General features: G+C 45.5%; 1 protein-coding gene across 1 annotated transcript in view; it reads right to left on the bottom strand.

Annotated features, from left to right (window-relative positions):
- The window catches only part of HSPA9 (heat shock protein family A (Hsp70) member 9), a gene marked incomplete at its 3' end in the record, with an annotated part of 663,406 nt that overhangs the window by 489,997 nt on the left and 156,026 nt on the right, over window positions 1-17,383 (bottom strand). Inside the window, exon 4 of the mRNA XM_082253601.1 lies at window positions 3,510-3,691. Coding sequence (XP_082109727.1) covers window positions 3,510-3,691 — 182 coding nt within the window. The remainder of the gene's footprint in view (window positions 1-3,509; window positions 3,692-17,383) is intronic.

Here is a 17,383-nt window from a genome sequence, read left to right as displayed (position 1 = left end):
ACTCCCTAAGACAGTGAAAAGCAGCCAACACTATCTTGAATATAATTAAAGTTTAAAAATTGGTAGTAAAGTATAGGTGCAGCTCTAATCAAACAATATAATTAAAAACAAAGTCCACATCCAAGGGGAAGAAAACCACTCAAATTGAAAAAGTCTTCTTATTGGTGATAAGAGAACCGTCACCAGCATCCAATCACACAGACTCTTACCAAAACTCATTGACTCTCATCACAAAGGTCAATGACAGGAGGAAATCTCAGACCAAACAAGCAAAACAGAAGAGATCCTCCTGGCATTCACTCGGTGGTTCTTCTGCCTCCCTCCCAATGGTATCCTCAGATCATGTAGGGATAAGTGAAACACCTCAGTGTAGTAGGATCACACAGATTTATTCTTAAAAACAAATCAGTGTGATCCGACGGCATGTGACGCGTGTACAGACGGAGGGGGGGGGTTGGGGGGACCATTTTGTCGGTTGGAAACCAACACTTGCGGCTTGCATAGGAGGAAGATGATGTGCTACTGCTGCTTTTTTTATCTATATGAAAGTTACTACATTTTTAAGAATAAATCTGTGTGATCATACGACACTATGGTAGGTGTTTGATGATACCACTGGGAGGGAGGCATAAGAACCACAGAGCGAACGCCAGGAGGATCTCTTCTGTTTTGCTTATTTAGTCTGAGATTTCCGGCTGTCATTGACCTTTGTGATGAGGGTCAATGAGTTTTGGTAAGAGTGTGTGTGATTGGGATGCTGGTGACTGTTCTCTTATCAACTATAAGAAAAAATTTTGAATTTGAGTGGACACTTCTCTGTGGTTTTCTTCCCCTTTGATGTCGACTGTTAGAAAGTATTGGTGCAGCGCTAATCAAACAATAGAATTACAAACGTAATATATTTATATGTGGCCTCTTCAGGAACTCTGAAACCTATGGACACTTTGGAAAAAGACCTACACATTCCAAAACAGCACTTCTTGCATGTTCTACAACTCGCCACCTTTATAGACAAGTCTTGCCTGACTAAGATAGAGATTTAGAATATCACTGTTGGATAAGCTCCTTGGAGGAAAAAAAGTTACTCCATTAGAGATATCTACAAGCCCCTCAACGCTTTTTTCATGAAACCACTACATTAATACCTCGGTAAAAGCTTGGACAAAAGATCTCCCAGGTGAGAATGTCCTAGTTTACGCCTTGGAAGGCTACTCTATCATACTTACTCTGGTACCTAATGAAGTATGGAGGGAAACTCCATTCAAAATTCTTCATAGGGCTTATTTCCCCTTCTCATCAAAATACCCTCAAAAGGGCTATGTACATGGGGCTTAACCCCAAAACCCAGCCCCAAATCATCGCCTGTGGCACTGCCGAGCCATCTCGGTTTACTGGACTCAAGTTCTCGTCTTCATCTTCGGTATTACGAACCAACAGCTCCCTAAAGACCTCATTCTCCTCATATTTGGTTGTTCTAAGACACATGACCCCTCCCACAGGGGTACGGCCTATAAATCTTCGAAACAATCAATGGACATTACTATGCCTCCTGATAGCGCATAGACTGATACTTAAACACTGGATTTCTTCCACTACCCCCGTTACAGAAATAAAAAATGACCTCAAGACTCTCCTACTCAGAGAATCTTGATGTGGCTCTACAACATGGCCAACATCTCACACTAAGCTCAGATGGCTCTCCTTCATTGATAAGTAGGGATGCACCGAAATGAAATTCTTGGCCGAAGCCGAATAATAATAAAATGTTTGGCCGAAGGCCGAAGGCCGAATACTGAACGCGGTGTTTTGCATTTTTTCCATTTATTTTGCCAATTTTTTGTCCTCTCTCTTGTCCTCTCGTGTCTCTCTCTCTCTCTCTCTCTCTCTCTTGTCCTCTCATGTCTCTCTCTCTCTCTCTCGTACTCTCATGTCTCTCTCTCTCCCTAAATGTTACTGTAGGGAATGGGATTCAGTGCACACTGCAGCCTTGTACCATAGGGTTAATGTTAGTGACACTGTAGGGATTGGGAAGGATGCTGGGAATGGAAATCAGGAAGCATGCAGGCAGCCTTGTAAATTTTAATTGCAGATACAGGGCACTGGGCAGGTCAGGGTTAATGTGGTAACATCAATTACTCAGTGACAGTCAGTCAGTGTCAGTGTGGACTCGATCAGATTATACAGTGACAGACAGTCTCTCAGTGGTGGTAGTAGGAGGCTAGAGGTGGACTAGTAGTAGCCTGGAAAGGAGCACAGCCGCATACATACATTACTCACTCGTGCACTGCAGCCCGCCCCACACATTCAGTGAGTCTTACTCTCCTCCCTAGTTTTTTCAATGGCACATTCAGGAAGCCAATCACGCCGTGAGTAGCGGCACAGCGGAACCAATCAGGTGTGCAGGCACGCGTGATTGATTCGCTGTGCAGCTAATCACTGCGTGATCGGCTTCCTGAATGTGCCATTGAAAAAACTAGGGAGGAGAGTAAGACTCACTGAATGTGTGGGGCGGGCTGCAGTGCACGAGTGAGTAATGTATGTATGCTCACCGCTGAAGTGTCCCGGCTTCCCCTGCCTAACACGGAAGTCTGTGAGTCCTCCTGTCCTCCTCCGAGTCCCTTCCCCCTGTAAATATCGCCTATGGCCACAGAACGATAGTCAATATCATATCGACTATCGTTCAGCCCTATTATTCGGCACAAAATTATTCGGCCTTTTGACTTATTCGGCCGAACACCGAAAGTGCTATTTTTTCTATTTTCGGCCGAATAATGTTCGGCCGCCGATTATTCGGTGCATCCCTATTGATAAGTGTCTTACATCCTCTGAAAGGTCGGATCTGCGACTGGTGCCAGCATAAATGTCTGGTCCCTATTCCCGTATCAGTGTTTAGATTCCCCTGATCTATTAAAGTACCTTGAGTTGACTGCCCATGCTTTTCTCTTTCTCTTTCTCCATCCCTCTTACTCGCCCTACCCTCTTTACTAGAGTTAATGATTTTCTTATTGTTCTTTGATCCTTTTACGACTAACCATTTTTGTTACACATAAGTGTTCACCGCGATATGGTTGTTCCTACAACAAGTGTAGACGGTACCTGCTATCCGATTATTTGTAACTTAAGAGTTGTACACCTGATCTTGTATGTTGCTTATTGCTTTTTTTTTTTTTCTTTGGCAATTCTCTGTTATTTTTAGAAAAACCCGATAAAAGTATTTGAAGAAAAAAAATTATTGAAACAGAAAAAGTAAACTTGAAAATATTCTATTTTTTTTTTTTTAGATGCATCTGTATATAAGAGCAGCCTAACCGGAGCCACTGCACTGCTCTTAATACATTTCACTGAACGAGCAAACTTAACTTTGGATCCAGTACCTCTAATCAATCCCTTTAACACTATGGCTGAAAACAGTGTTCCGTGTGCATGCATGATCCCTTTCTTATTAAACTAAGTCAGCCACATAGAAAGATTTCGGCATCAAAAACAGACACGTATGAATTGGCCCTTACATATCTTTTTGTACTTCAGCATCATCGAAGCGACGACCAATAAGGCGTTTTGTAGCATAAAATGTGTTGTCGGGATTTGTCACTGCCTGCCTCTTGGCTGGCATTCCAACTAACCGTTCTCCATCTGCTGAAAAGGCAACAACAGAAGGAGTTGTTCTGGCACCTTCGGAGTTTTCAAGAACCTGAAAAAGAAAAGTTAAGCCAAATTAAGCAGGATTTCTGCATGATCAACATAGTATACTGCATTAAGATATCTATCCAAGGATGGGGGGGACCAACAGACACACACACACACACACCACCATAGCATGTTCCCAAAGGAACAGAACAAACTACATATTTCTATCCACTGTCATTTTGCCAATATGCCACATTCCCAGTGTATGATATTGAAAGAATGCTGTGAATATTTGCACTTCAGGTTTTAATTAAAAAGGTCAAATACCAAAGCGAAAAGTATACCTGGCCTTAATAGGTAATAAGCAAGTTCAAAAAGACTTACATAGAAGGTACATTCATAAATTATGTCCCGATTCTTATTTTAATGATCCATTAATGAGTTCATAGATCATCCTGTCTTCCTGCCTGAAGTTTACTTGAACTAGAAATGTGTCAAAAAGAAACTACTAATACCACTCTGCTAAACAAGTTGTATATATAATATTAAATTATGAGATATACACTGTGCATTCAGAAAGTATTCACAGCGCTAAACTTTATCCACATTAGGTTACAGCCAGTGGTAATTATTGCAGCAAATTTTGATTTAGTTTTAGTCATAGTCTTGACTAAAATGCCATTTTAGTTTTAGTCATATTTTAGTCAACTACAAATCGAATGGGTTTAGGTAAAGTGTAATGCCTCATTTAAACATTTCTCTTGAATTTTCAAATCAAATAAATATATACTCCTGGAGTAAAAAATCTAACATGTTATTAATGGTATTCAGGTTTGAACATGCACTACTGACACAAATTTAGCCTTCTTCTAATATAATAAAGTCCAAGTGTCTCTGCGTCCAGTACCTGTGTCCGTGAGATTGCGCTACTGCGCATGTGCCCCACGGACAGCCGTTGGGACTTGGAGCGCAGAGACTTCGGGCGGCCGGTGTTCTAAAATGTAATTTCATTCATTAGTGTGGTGATGAACCATTAGAATGGTGACCGCCCAGTGTGTGAGCTCAGCCCCTCCTCCTCCCCGTACACCACACACCTTCCTGTCATTGTATCACCCAGGAGAAGGCAACTCCGTCCCACCTCAGCCCCGCCTCCTCTCAGTCAGCTGTTAGTAATTCCAGACCCGCGTCCCTTCCGGTGACGCTACGTCACAACCAGCTGGTGCGACAGCTGGTGCGAGCCCGGGTGCGCATGCGCACAAGACATTTTCCAGGTCCAATAAAATTTTAAGACTTACGAACAGCTGACTGAGAGGAGGCAGGGCTGAGGTGGGACGGAGTTGCCTTCTCCTGGGTGATACAATGACAGGAAGGTGTGTGGTGTACGGGGAGGAGGAGGGGCTGAGCTCACACACTGGGCGGTCACCATTCTTCACTAATCACACATTTCTACTGATTGTTAGCTCATGTGACCACTCTGCTTTATTTCATGGCCTCTGACCATTCATCCCAAACCCTGCAGATGGGAACAGCCCAGATGTGACCAGCAGGGGGCACTTTATGTCAGGGGAGGAAGAGGGTGCAGAGTATTGGGGTTGGAGGGACAGAGTAAGATGTAATTGGGTACAGAGAGAGCATATTGGGGAATGAGGTGTAATAGGGGGGGCAGGGGGTGTAAAGTTTTGTATTGGTGTAATGGGGTGCAGAGAAGTGAGATAATGGGGGTGAAAAGTGTTGTATTGGGGGTTCAGAGTGTTGGGGTATTGGAGATACAGAGAGGTGGAGTAATGGGGGTGCAGAGTGTTGGAGATGCAGAGAGGTGGAGCAATGGAGGTGAAAAGTGATGTATTGGGGATGCAGGGAGTTCTGAGTGTTGGGGTATTGGAGATGCAGAGAGGTGGAGTAATGGGGGTGCAGAGTATTGGAAATGCACAGGTGTGGAGTAATGGGGTCGATGAGTATTGAAGATGCAGAGAGGTGGAGTAATGGGGGTGCAGAGAGGTGGAGATGCAGAGAGGTAGAGTAATAGGGATGCAGGGAGGTGGAGTAATGGGGGTGCAGAGTTTTGGAGATGCAGAGAGGTGGAGTAATGGGGGGTGTTGAGTGTTGGAGAAGCGGAAAGGTGGAGTAATGGGGGTGCAGAGTGTTGGAGATGCAGAGAGCTGGAGTAATGGGGGTGCAGAGACCCCCATTACTCCACCTCTCTTCTATTCAAATAATCTGCACCCCCATTACTCCACCTTTCCACTTCTCCAAAACTCTGCACCCCCATTACTCCACCTCTCTGCATCTCCACCTCTCTGCACCCCCATTACTCCACCTCTCTGCATCTCCACCTCTCTGCACCCTCCATTACTCCACCTCTCTGTAAATCCACCTCTCTGCACCCCCATTACTCCACCTCTCTGCACCCCCGTTACCCCACCTCTCTGCATCTCCAACACTCTGCACCCCCATTACTCCACCTCTCTGTATCTCCACCTCTCTGCACCCCCATTACTCCACCTCTCTGCACCCCCATTACCCCACCTCTCTGCACCCCCATTACTCCACCTCTCTGTATCTCCACCTCTGCACCCCCCATTACTCCACCTCTCTGCATCTCCAACACTCTGCACCCCCATTACTCCGCCTCTCTGCACACCCATTACTCCGCCTCTCTGCCCCCCCCCCCATTACTCCGCCTCTCTGTATCTCCAATACCCCAACACTCTGAACCCCCAATACAACACTTTTTTTTTTTACTACATCAAAAAAAAAAAATTAGAAAAGTTACATTTTTCACATTATTCTTCTTTAACATTTCTAAAGAATAAATACAATAAGATAGAAGTCAACTGCATGGTTGTCCACTTTTTTTTGTACTGGTACAAGTCTGTTTTTACAAATGTTTAACCACATATGTTCTAGCGCCCGTTAATTTAATGGGCTTAATGTCTAGTTATATATAATGTATTCATAAATAAAAAAAGTTTCATAAACAAAAAAGGGGATTTTTGACTTACAGTAAAATTAATTTCTCTGTTCATTGACGGACACCGCTCTGCAAGTTTCTTAAACCATTGGGTTATACTGCCCCCTACATAGAGTAGGTCACTAGGCAGAAAAAATACACCCCAAAAGAGGGAACAGACCTTCTAAACAGCAGCCTGAAAAACCTTGCTGCCAAAAGAAAGTATCCGCAGATGCCAACACATCCACTTTATAAAATTAAGTGAACGTGTGCACCAACAACCAAATGGCCGCCTTGCAAAACCTGCACCGCTGACTCCTGATGAGGAAGGGCCCAAGAAGAACTAAACGCCCAAGTAGAGTGCGTCGTGACAGGGAAAGGAGAAACCAGACCCTTTATGAAATCGGCCTGAATCACCGTCTGTCTGATCCATCTGGAAATGGTCACAGAGGAAGTGGACAACCGTTCCCGAGGCCAATCCATGATCAGTGTGTCTGACTGCCGAAAAGACTCTGTAGCTGCCAGATACACTCGAATCACCCAAACCACATCCAGGGCATGCAACGCAACTTATGCAACCTTTGTTTAGGATGTTTGGGCCTGGCACACAGGGAAAGCAACACAAGGTCTTCATTCAAATGGAATACAGACTACTTTAGGAACAACAGACATGGGCGAAGAACCACCTTATTTTTGTAGACCACCAAGTAAGGAGTACGACTAGATAAAATCCCCAGTTCCGACACCCTGCAAGCAGAGGAGATAGCCACCAAATAGGCCACCTTCTTAGGACCACGTTAGCAGGGGAATCTCCCCAAAATATTCAAAGGGAGGCTTCTGGGGAACGCAAAGCACTAAGTTCAGATCCCAGAGCGGTAGGGGAGTCAGGTACGCACCAGGGGGTGCGAGGCCAGGGGTCGTTGAAAGACGACCGCCAAGGCCAACACCTGGTCCTTGATGGTACCCAAGGCAAATTTCTGCTCAACCACCCCATTGAAGGAAGGTCACGACCCGAGCCACCGAAAACGTGAGAGGGTGAACACCAACCGACTCACACAACGAAATGTGTGCTTTCCAAGTACGATGGTAGAACTTTCTAGGAGGTAGACTTCCTAGCTTTGAGCAGTGTCGGAATCACTGACCTCTATCCTTCAGCACCTGGCTTTCAACAGCCAAGCCGTCAAAGCGAGCGACTGAAGGATGGAAGATTGGCCCTTGGTACAAGAGATCCTCCATCCCCCAGAGAGGCAGTCTGACAGGGATGTCTGTGACCAGCCGCACTAGATCGGCATACCGAGCCTCAGAAGAAGCTTGAGAGAAGGGAAAGCATAGATCAGATGATACTAGCCCCGTGGGGCCACAAGAGCGTCTAAAGTATGCGCCAGAGGATCCCGTGACCGTGCCACAAACCTCTAAACTTTTTTGTTGAGCTGGGGCACTAACCGATCCACCTCGGGGGTGCACCGCCGGAGACCTATCTGATGAAACCCGTCCGGGGGAAGGGACCACTCCCCTTGGTCCAACGCCTGCCGACTGAGATAGTCCCGTCTGCCACTTTTCCACTCCTGGAATTTGTATGCCAGAAAGTGCAAGAACGAAGCGTTCTGCCCACCGGAGAATGCCGGCTACTTCTAAGGTAGCCAACACACTTTTTGTTCCATACTGGCAATCGATATAAGCCACTGCCGTGGTATTTTCTGACTAAATCCACACTGGCAGCCCCCGGGGGAACGATCCGTCCAGTGATCCAGGCACAGCCTGATCCCCCAGAGTTCCAAGACATTTAAATCAGTAGTCTGGACTTCCAGTGTCCAAACACCCTGAGCAGAGCTGACCCAGGCACCTCCCCACCTGGACAAACTGGTAATCGTAAGGACCACTGTCCAATACAAGGGGAGAAACGACTTGCCCTGTGGAAGAGCTGGAGAGCAAAGCCACCAGACCAGAGACTCTTTGGTTTCCCGGCTCAGCCAGATCTCATTGTCCAGAGACTTTGGACACTTGTCCTATTTGACCAAGTTCTCCCTTTGCAGGGGCTTCATATGGAGCTGTGCAAATGGAACCACCTCAAAAGGAGGTAGACACCATCAGGCCCAACACCCACATACTAGTCCAGGGGGATGACCATATGGACAGCAGAAGATGAATCACAGCATGCAACTTCTGGAGATTGTCAGAGGAAGGAACACTCTGGCTGGAGCTAAATCCAAAGTCAGACCAGGATAATTTATATTTCTGTATGGAATCAGAGCAGACTTCTGGCAATTCAGAAGCCAACCAAGCTCCCTCAGGTCTGTATAGTGATCTCATGGTCGTCCACTAGAGCAACACTTCACTTGCAAGAGGAGGTCTTCCAGGTAGCCCAGTACTGCAATCCCCTGCTAAGTTAGCATTACCAGAACCAGGGCCAACACTTTAATGAAGACCCAAGGAGTGGAGGCGAGACCAAAGGGTAACTGATAATGCTCCTCTCCTACAGCAAAGTAGACGAAACGCTGGTGCTGGGCACATATTGGAATGTGCAAGTATCCTTGTCGATCGGAGGCAAGAAAATAACCCCTGATGTAGAGATGGGCTGCAAATAATTATTTTCATAATCGATTAGTTGGCCAATCATTGTTTCGATTAATCGGATAATCTTAAAAAAAAGTTTGGCGTATTTAGTTAATATGTAAAGAAAACAAAAAACACAAAAACTGGATTTTTCACTTACCGTAAAATCCATTTCTCTTAAGTTCATTGACGGACGCAGCTCTCTGATCCATATCAGTAGGGTTATACTGCCCCCTACAGGAGTAGGACACTAGGCAGAAAAAAAAGTTCTGGCTATGCCTATGGACAGTCCCGGAGGGTACACCCTCTCTCTTCCTGCATAGGATATCAGTTTTGTATCAAAGCAGTGTCAGAAAAGTAACACAAACCCAACTCAAAATAGAGGGGCGGGTACTGCGTCCATCAATGAACTTGAGAAAAGGAATTTACAGTAAGTCAAAAATCCAGTTTTCTCTATTGTTCATTGACGGACGCAGTTCTCTCTGATTCATATCAGTAGGGACGTCCCAAAGCAGTGCCATAAAATGAGGGGTGGGAAAAGCAGAAAAGCGCAAGTCCCACCTGAAACAAACACTCAAGGAAGGCCAAAAGGCCCTACAAACAGCAGCCAGGAAAACTTTGCGGCCAAAAGAGGCATCTGCAGATTCCAGCACATCCACCTTATAAAATTTGGTAAAGGTGTGAACGGACTACCAGGTAGCCTTCTTGCAACCTGGAGCACAGATGCCTGCAAGGCAAAAAGCCCTGGAGGCACTAGGTGCCGGAGTAGAACGCACTGAAACAGGGAAAGGTAGGACCTGACCCTTAATTGAATAAGTCTTTCAGTCACCACCGTCTGTCCGATCCATCTGGAAATGGGTGCAGCAGACGCAGGCAGTCCAGTTCATGGGCCACCCGAAAATACAGAGAGCGCGCCTGACTTACGAAAAAGACTCAGTAGTCAAGTACACCATGAGTGCTAGAACTCTATCCAGAGTAGGCAATGCACATTCCTTAGGATGATTGGGCTTAGGACCCAGGATGATTGCCGACAGAGAGTGACAGCAACCAAGCAGGCCACCTTCTGCAATAAGGTTGGCAGGGTATACCCTCGAATACTTGCAAAAGGAGGTTCTTGAAAAACCGATTGCACCAAATCAAGGTCACAAGTTGGTCACGGAGATCGCACCGAAAGTACCAAGTGTTGCACCCCCTGGAAGAAGTCACGCACCAAGAAACGGCCTTTGGAAGCAAATTGCCAAGCCAAAACCCAACCCTTGACAGTACTGAAGGCTTTTGATCAACTCCCCATTGAAGGAAGCCAAGATCCGAGCCACCGAGTAAGAGCGAGGGGGAGCCCAAGAGACTCACACCACGCAATATACGACTTTCTCATATGATGAAAAGAATCATCCTAGAAGTCTTTTCCCACGTTTTAAGCAGGGTGGATATCACTGCAGCAGACAATCCCCTGTCCTCCAGAACCTGGCTTTCAACAGCCAGGCCATCAAAGCCAGCGACCATAAAGCCGGATGGAAGATTTGCCCTGGAGACCATAAATCCTCCCTGAGAGGAAGTTTCCAAGGAACGTCTGCAGCTAGCCTGATCAGGTCGGCATACCAAGCTCGGCGAAGCCAGTCCGGAGCCACGAGAATGACCAGAACCCCTTCCGCCTCGATCCCGCAAAGCATTCTTGGCAGCAACTTGAGAGGAGAAAAGGCAGACAGCAGCTGATACTGACTTTGGCCCATCAGTGATCACTCTCACGCGACCATGCCAGCGTTAGCCTTGCGCAGGTGACCATGCAAAACTTCTCAGCATTCTTCATGTTCAACTTGGTAAAAGTTCTTGCTTAAGACACAACCCATGGTGCCACCATTGCAACCGCCAGAGGGTCCTGGGAATGGGCCACAAACCTCTGCACTATCAAGTGGATGCAACGCCAGCAGGTCTACGTCTGAAGTGCCCCAATGAAGGCACAACTGCTGGAACACCTCCAGATGAAGGGTCCCTTCCCCTGCATCCAAGGCCTGGCAACTGACGCAAGCCGTCTGCCAATATTTCACACTTGGAAAGGGAACAGCTGAGAGAGCTGGAACAAGGCGCTCGCTCTGCCCAATGAAGAATGCCTGTCACTTCCATGTCCGCAAGAACACTCTTGGTACCCCCTTGGTGAATGACATAAGGTACGGTCATGGCGCAGGCGATTGAATGTGCATTGGACAGCTGCAGGTGCCCGATCCAGTGAACTAGGCAAAACCGGATCGCTCTCAGCTCCAGGACATGGATTGGTAACCTGGATCCTCCAGGGAACATATGCCCAAGCAGGGAACCTGCCGAGGACTCCAACCCCCACCCGGACAGGCTTGCATTCATGGTAACAACTGTCCTGTAAAAAGGGGAGAAAGGATTCTCAGATCAAGACTCCCTGGACACCCAGCTCAGCCGGATCGGAAAGTACAGGGAGTTTGGATTCTAGTACCATTTGAGGAGGATTGCCTTCTGGGGGATCCTTGAAAGGGATTGAGCGAAAAGGACCATCTTGAAAGATGACACCATCAGTCCCAGAACTCGCATGCAGGTCCGAATGGACGACCATGTGGTGGACAGTAACAGATGAACCGCAGTCTGAGGAGGTTCCAAGAGTGTTTTCCTGGATGGAGAATGCCCCCTGACTGAGGACGAGTCCAAAGTCAAGCCTATATAGTCCAGTCTCATGGAAGGGACCCAGGGATGACTTCTGAAGGTTCACAACAAACCTGAACTCCTCCAGAGTTCTCACGGTGACTTCCAAATTCGTTGTCAGCACCGTAGGGGACTCCACATAGAGAAGCAGATCGGCCAGTAAACCAGGACCGATAAGTCCCACTGCCGCAACAGCCCCAGGACCGGAGCAAACACCTTTGTGAAGGCCCGAGCAGCAGAACCGAGACCAAGGGGTAACGCCACAAACCGATAGAGAACATACCCTACAGCAAAAAAACGGAGAACCCATCGGTGTCCTGAACATAACAGAATGTGAAGCTAGGCATCTTGATGTCTATGAAGGCCAGGAATCCCCCTGATATAGGGAAGCCCCCATTGTGCGAACCGATACTATCTTGAATTTTTGATCCACACGGAACCATCAAAGGTCAAAGGGCCAGTAGGTCCAGCTTGTTAAAACCAGAACAGGAGGGGGTGCCCGACAGGAAGGAGAGGCACCCAGGGGTCCGACCGTCCCAAGGAGAGGCCCACTTCCCCCCCCAAAACGCTCCGGGGGGGGAAAGGGGGGAAGGGCAGATACTTACCATACCAGGAAAAGGCCAGGAGGAACACTGCAACTCGGGCAGAGACCCGGTCGCATGTGACCTCCCGAGGAGTTTATCTCAAAGGCAAGCCCCCTCCAGTGGGGCTAAGTTGCAGCCAACCTAGCATGGAGCTGAGGTCTGTGCACACTCACTGGCTAGACTGGGGTGACCACTGGATCTAGATTATCCAGCCCGTGGCCCAGTACAGGCACCTGATTGTAAATCACACAGGAAAAATCCAGGAAAAAAAATTTCTATCTAAAAAGAAAAAAATTGTCAGGACCCAAGATACCAAAGAACTAGGTCCTTACTCCTGACTAGGCAGAAAGAAAACTGAGTGCCTATAGCAGAGAGAGAGTATACCGCAATGGGATTGCCCATGGGTGTAGCCCGACGTTTTCTGCCTAGTGTCCTACTCATGTAGGGGGCAGTAAAAGCCAATGGTTATGAAGATCTGAAGAGGTGTCCGTCAATAAACAAAAGAAAAAAAGGCAGTTTATTCTTAAAAATATATATGCAGTGGTAAATATAAAATAACCAACTATATGGTTAGGGAGCAAAATCTCTAATCCACTCTAAAAATAACAGACAGAAGAGATATACTGTATATACTATTAGATCAGGGGTCGGCAACCTACGGCCCGCACCCGGACTGCTGCCACTAAATGTTCGGGTCGTCCATGCAGGTGATGAATTCACGTGCACCTGCCTCGTGGACATTTTAACCACTTTACCACCGGAGGATTTTGCCGTCTTACGTCTGGGCCACTTTTTGCAATTCGGCACTGTGCGACTTTAACTGACAATTGCGCGGTCGTGCGATGCCATACCCAAACGAAATTTATGTCCTTTTTTCCCCACAAAATGAGCTTTCTTTTTGGTGGTATTTGATCACCTGTGTGATTTTTACTTTTTGCGCTATAAACAAAAAAAGTGACAATTTTGAAAAAACAACAATATTTTTCACATTCTTATATGAAATTCCCCCCAAAAAAATGTAAAAATAAATTTTTTATCATTTTAGGCCAATTTGTTTTCTGCTACATATTTTTGGTAAAAAAAAAAAAAAAAAAAAAAATCGCAATAAGCGTATTTTGATTGGATTGCGCAAAAGTTATTGCATTTACTAAGGGAAAGATTTGTCGTTTTTGGTGGGTTTTTTTTTTTAACGAGTAATGGCGGCGATCTGCGATTTTTTTGCGGTACTGCGACATTGCGGCGGACAGATCGGACCCTTGACTGACATTTTTTTACACTTTTGGGGTTACCAGTGACATTACTACAGTAATCAGTGCTATAAATATGCACTGTTACTGTAAAAATGACACTGGCAGGAAAGGGGTTAATTTTATTGGAGAGGGAGGGGTTATTGTATGCCTGGTGCTTACTGACATGTGTAGGGGGAGGTGACTGACGCAGGGACAGACGCAGCTATGCTGAACCCTGCAATTTGACCCTGCCTGTCACTTAGGCGATCTGCCCGCTTTGTTTACACAAGCGGGCGGATCTCAAGACTCGATTCCCCAGCGATCGCCGCTGCTCCTCCCCTGGCCCGACTCCCGTTGTGACTGAATACAGCGGGAGTGAGAAGGGGGAGTGTCTGGCAACGTAGGTCTACGTCGCCAGACGATAACGAACCACTTTGCCGCAGTAGAGCTCTAGTGAGCAGCGGTAAAGTGGTTAAGAGCAGAGCGGAGCAGGGAGCTGGAAGCTGAATGACAAGGGAGACACACAGCAGCGCTGATAAGACAGAGGGAGCTTCCAAAATTAACTTGCTAGGCGGTCCTAGCTTCTTAATATGAAAAAAAAAAAAATTGGGATTTTTGACTTACCGTAAAATCCATTTTTCTGATGTTCGACAGACACAGCCCTGATTCTTCTTAACCATTGTGTTATATTGCCCCCAACAGGAGTAAGACACTAGGCAGGGAAAAGCGTAACTACGCCTATGGGAAGTCCCAGGGGGTATACACCAACTTTCAGCTATAGGCACTCAGTTTTGCTACAAGCAGTGTCAGAAGAGAGCAAACCCCAGAGACCCCTGCTGTGTCCATGAATGATCAGAGAAATTGATTTTACGGAAAGTCAAAAAATTGGATTTTTTACTTACCGTAAAATCCATTTCTCTGAGTCCGACGGACGTAGCTGCTGCTTTAAATCATAGACGAAAGGGTAATAAGCCCCTTCCACTAGGAGTGACCAGGTAGAGCCAAAGGCTTTGACACGCCCATGGGGGGCGGGGTCCCTGGGTCATTACCGCTGGCCTCACTGGGGGAAAAAGAGTGGAAATACAAGAGTCCAATTGCCCCCCGAAACAATGCCAGAACAGGTCAGAAGCACAGAGGTTAAGAAATAAGCTCAGAGTCCTGTCCACAAATGCTCGCAGTTTAGGTAAAAAAATCAATGAACTTGGGTCAATAATGGCATCTGAGAATGTAGATTTAGTGGCTGTTACGGAGACATGGTTTAATGAAAGAAATGACTGGGACATAACCATACCAGGGTACTCTTTATACAGAAGAGACAGAGAAGGCAAGAAAGGAGGAGGAGTGGCCCTGTATGTGAAAGATAGCATTAAATCTAACCTAATACAAGTTGGCGAGGCCAACATAGAGTCAGTTTGGGTTACGTTGCAGTTTGCTAATCATGCAGTAACTCGTGTAGGTGTGATATATAGACCACCTGGTCAAGTCAAAGAACTAGATCTACTAGTTGAAGAAATAGCTAAAATGACAATGAAAAGGAGAAGTTATCATTATGGGAGATTTCAATCTTCCAGATATAAACTGGAAAACCAAAATAGCAAGTTCTACCAGGAGTACAGATATTCTAAATTCCCTACTGGGGTTGTCTCTGCAACAAGTGGTTGAGGAGCCAACCCGGGAGGGAGGCCATTTTGGATTTGGTATTCACAAATGGGGATTCGGTATATGATGTCATTGTAGGCGAAACCTTGGGATCTAGTGATCACCAGTCAGTGTGGTTTAATATAAGAACTGTGAAAGAGTCACACCACACAAAAACAAAAGTCTTAGATTTTAGAAAAACAGACTTTTCAAAAATGAAATTCGTCATAAATGAGTCCTTATCAGACTGGAACGGATTACATGGAGTCCAGGAGAAATGGGACTACTTAAAAAGGTACATTATTGAAGGCAACAGAAAATTGCATTAGACTTGTCAGTAAAAGCAAAAAAAGGAAGAGACCACTGTGGTACTCAGCAGAAGTGGCCCAAATCATTAAAAATAAAAAGCTAGCATTTTGTAATTATAAAAAAACCCAGAGCAATGAAGATAAGGAAATCTACAAGATTAGGCAGAAAGAGGCCAAGCAAGTTATAAGAACTTCTAAAGCGCAGGCAGAAGAAAAACTAGCTCAGTCTATGAAAAAGGGGGATAAGACATTCTTCAGATATATAAATGAAAAAAGGAAATTAAAACAAGGAATAACTACATTAAAAACAAAGGACGGAAGGTATGTAGAAGAGAATAAAGGGCTAGCCGACTGCCTTAATGAATACTTCTGTAAAAACTGAACAGAAGAAAAAGAAGGAGAAGGACCTCCACTCGAAAGGATGACTAATGAATCATTTGATGCATGCGTCTTTACAGAGGAAGAGGTTCTAAGATTGCTGTCTAAAGTGAAGACAAATAAGTCACAGGGTCCTGATGAGATACACCCAAAATTATTAAAAGAGCTTAGTGGTGAGCTGGCAAAACCATTAACAGATTTATTTAACCAATCATTAGTAACAGGAGTCGTCCCGGAAGATTGGAAATTGGCAAATGTCGTGCCCATTCACAAGAAAGGTAGTAGGGAGGAATCCAGCAACTATAGACCAGTGAGTCTGACATCAATAGTAGGCAAATTAATGGAAACCCTATTAAAGGATAGGATTGTGGAACATCGTAAATCCCATGGATTGCAAGATGAAAAACAACATGGGTTTACTTCAGGGAGATCATGTCAAACAAATCTTATAGATTTTTTTGACTGGGTGACTAAAATAATAGACGGTGGAGGTGCAGTAGACATTGCATATCTAGATTTTAGTAAGGCTTTTGACACTGTCCCACATAGAAGACTTATCAATAAACTGCAGTCATTGAGCATGGACTCCCATATTGTTGAGTGGATTAGGCAGTGGCTGAGTGACAGACAACAGAGGGTTGTAGTCAATGGAGAACATTCAGAACAAGGTCATGTTACCAGTGGGGGACCTCAGGGATCTGTACTGGGACCAATTTTGTTTAATATCTTCATAAGTGATATTGCAAAAGGCCTCGATGGTAAGGTTTGTCTTTTTGCTGATGACACAAAGATATGTAACAGGGTTGATGTTCCTGGAGGGAAACGCCAAATGGAAAAGGATTTAGGAAAACTAGAAGAATGGTCAGAACTCTGGCAACTGAAATTTAATGTGGATAAGTGCAAGATAATGCACCTGGGGCGTAAAAACCCAAGGGCAGAATATAGAATATTTGACACAGTCCTGACCTCAGTATCTGAGGAAAGGGATTTAGGAGTAATTATTTCAGAAGACTTAAAGGTGGGAAGACAATGTAATAGAGCAGCACGAAATGCCAGCAGAATGCTTGGATGTATAGGGAGAGGTATAAGCAGTAGAAAGAGAGAAGTGCTTATGCCGCTGTACAGAACACTGGTGAGACCTCACTTGGAGTATTGTGCGCAGTACTGGAGGCCATATCTCCAGAAGGATATAGATACTCTAGAGTCCAGAGAAGAGCTACTAAACTAGTACATGGATTGCAGGAAAAAACTTACCAGGAAAGGTTAAAGGACCTTAACATGTATAGCTTGGAAGAAAGAAGAGACAGAGGGGATAGGATAGAAACTTTTAAATACATAAAGGGAATCAACTCGGTAAAGGAGGAGAGCATATTTAAAAGAAGAAAAACTACCAAAAGAGGACACTGTTTTAAATTAGAGGGGCAAAGGTTTAAAAGTAATATGAGGAAGTAT

This window comes from Pelophylax lessonae (genome assembly GCF_965119305.1).
Source record: "Pelophylax lessonae genome assembly, chromosome: 4".
NCBI classification, from domain to species: Eukaryota; Metazoa; Chordata; class Amphibia; order Anura; family Ranidae; genus Pelophylax; species Pelophylax lessonae.
This window is presented reverse-complemented; position numbering and strand designations above follow the sequence as displayed.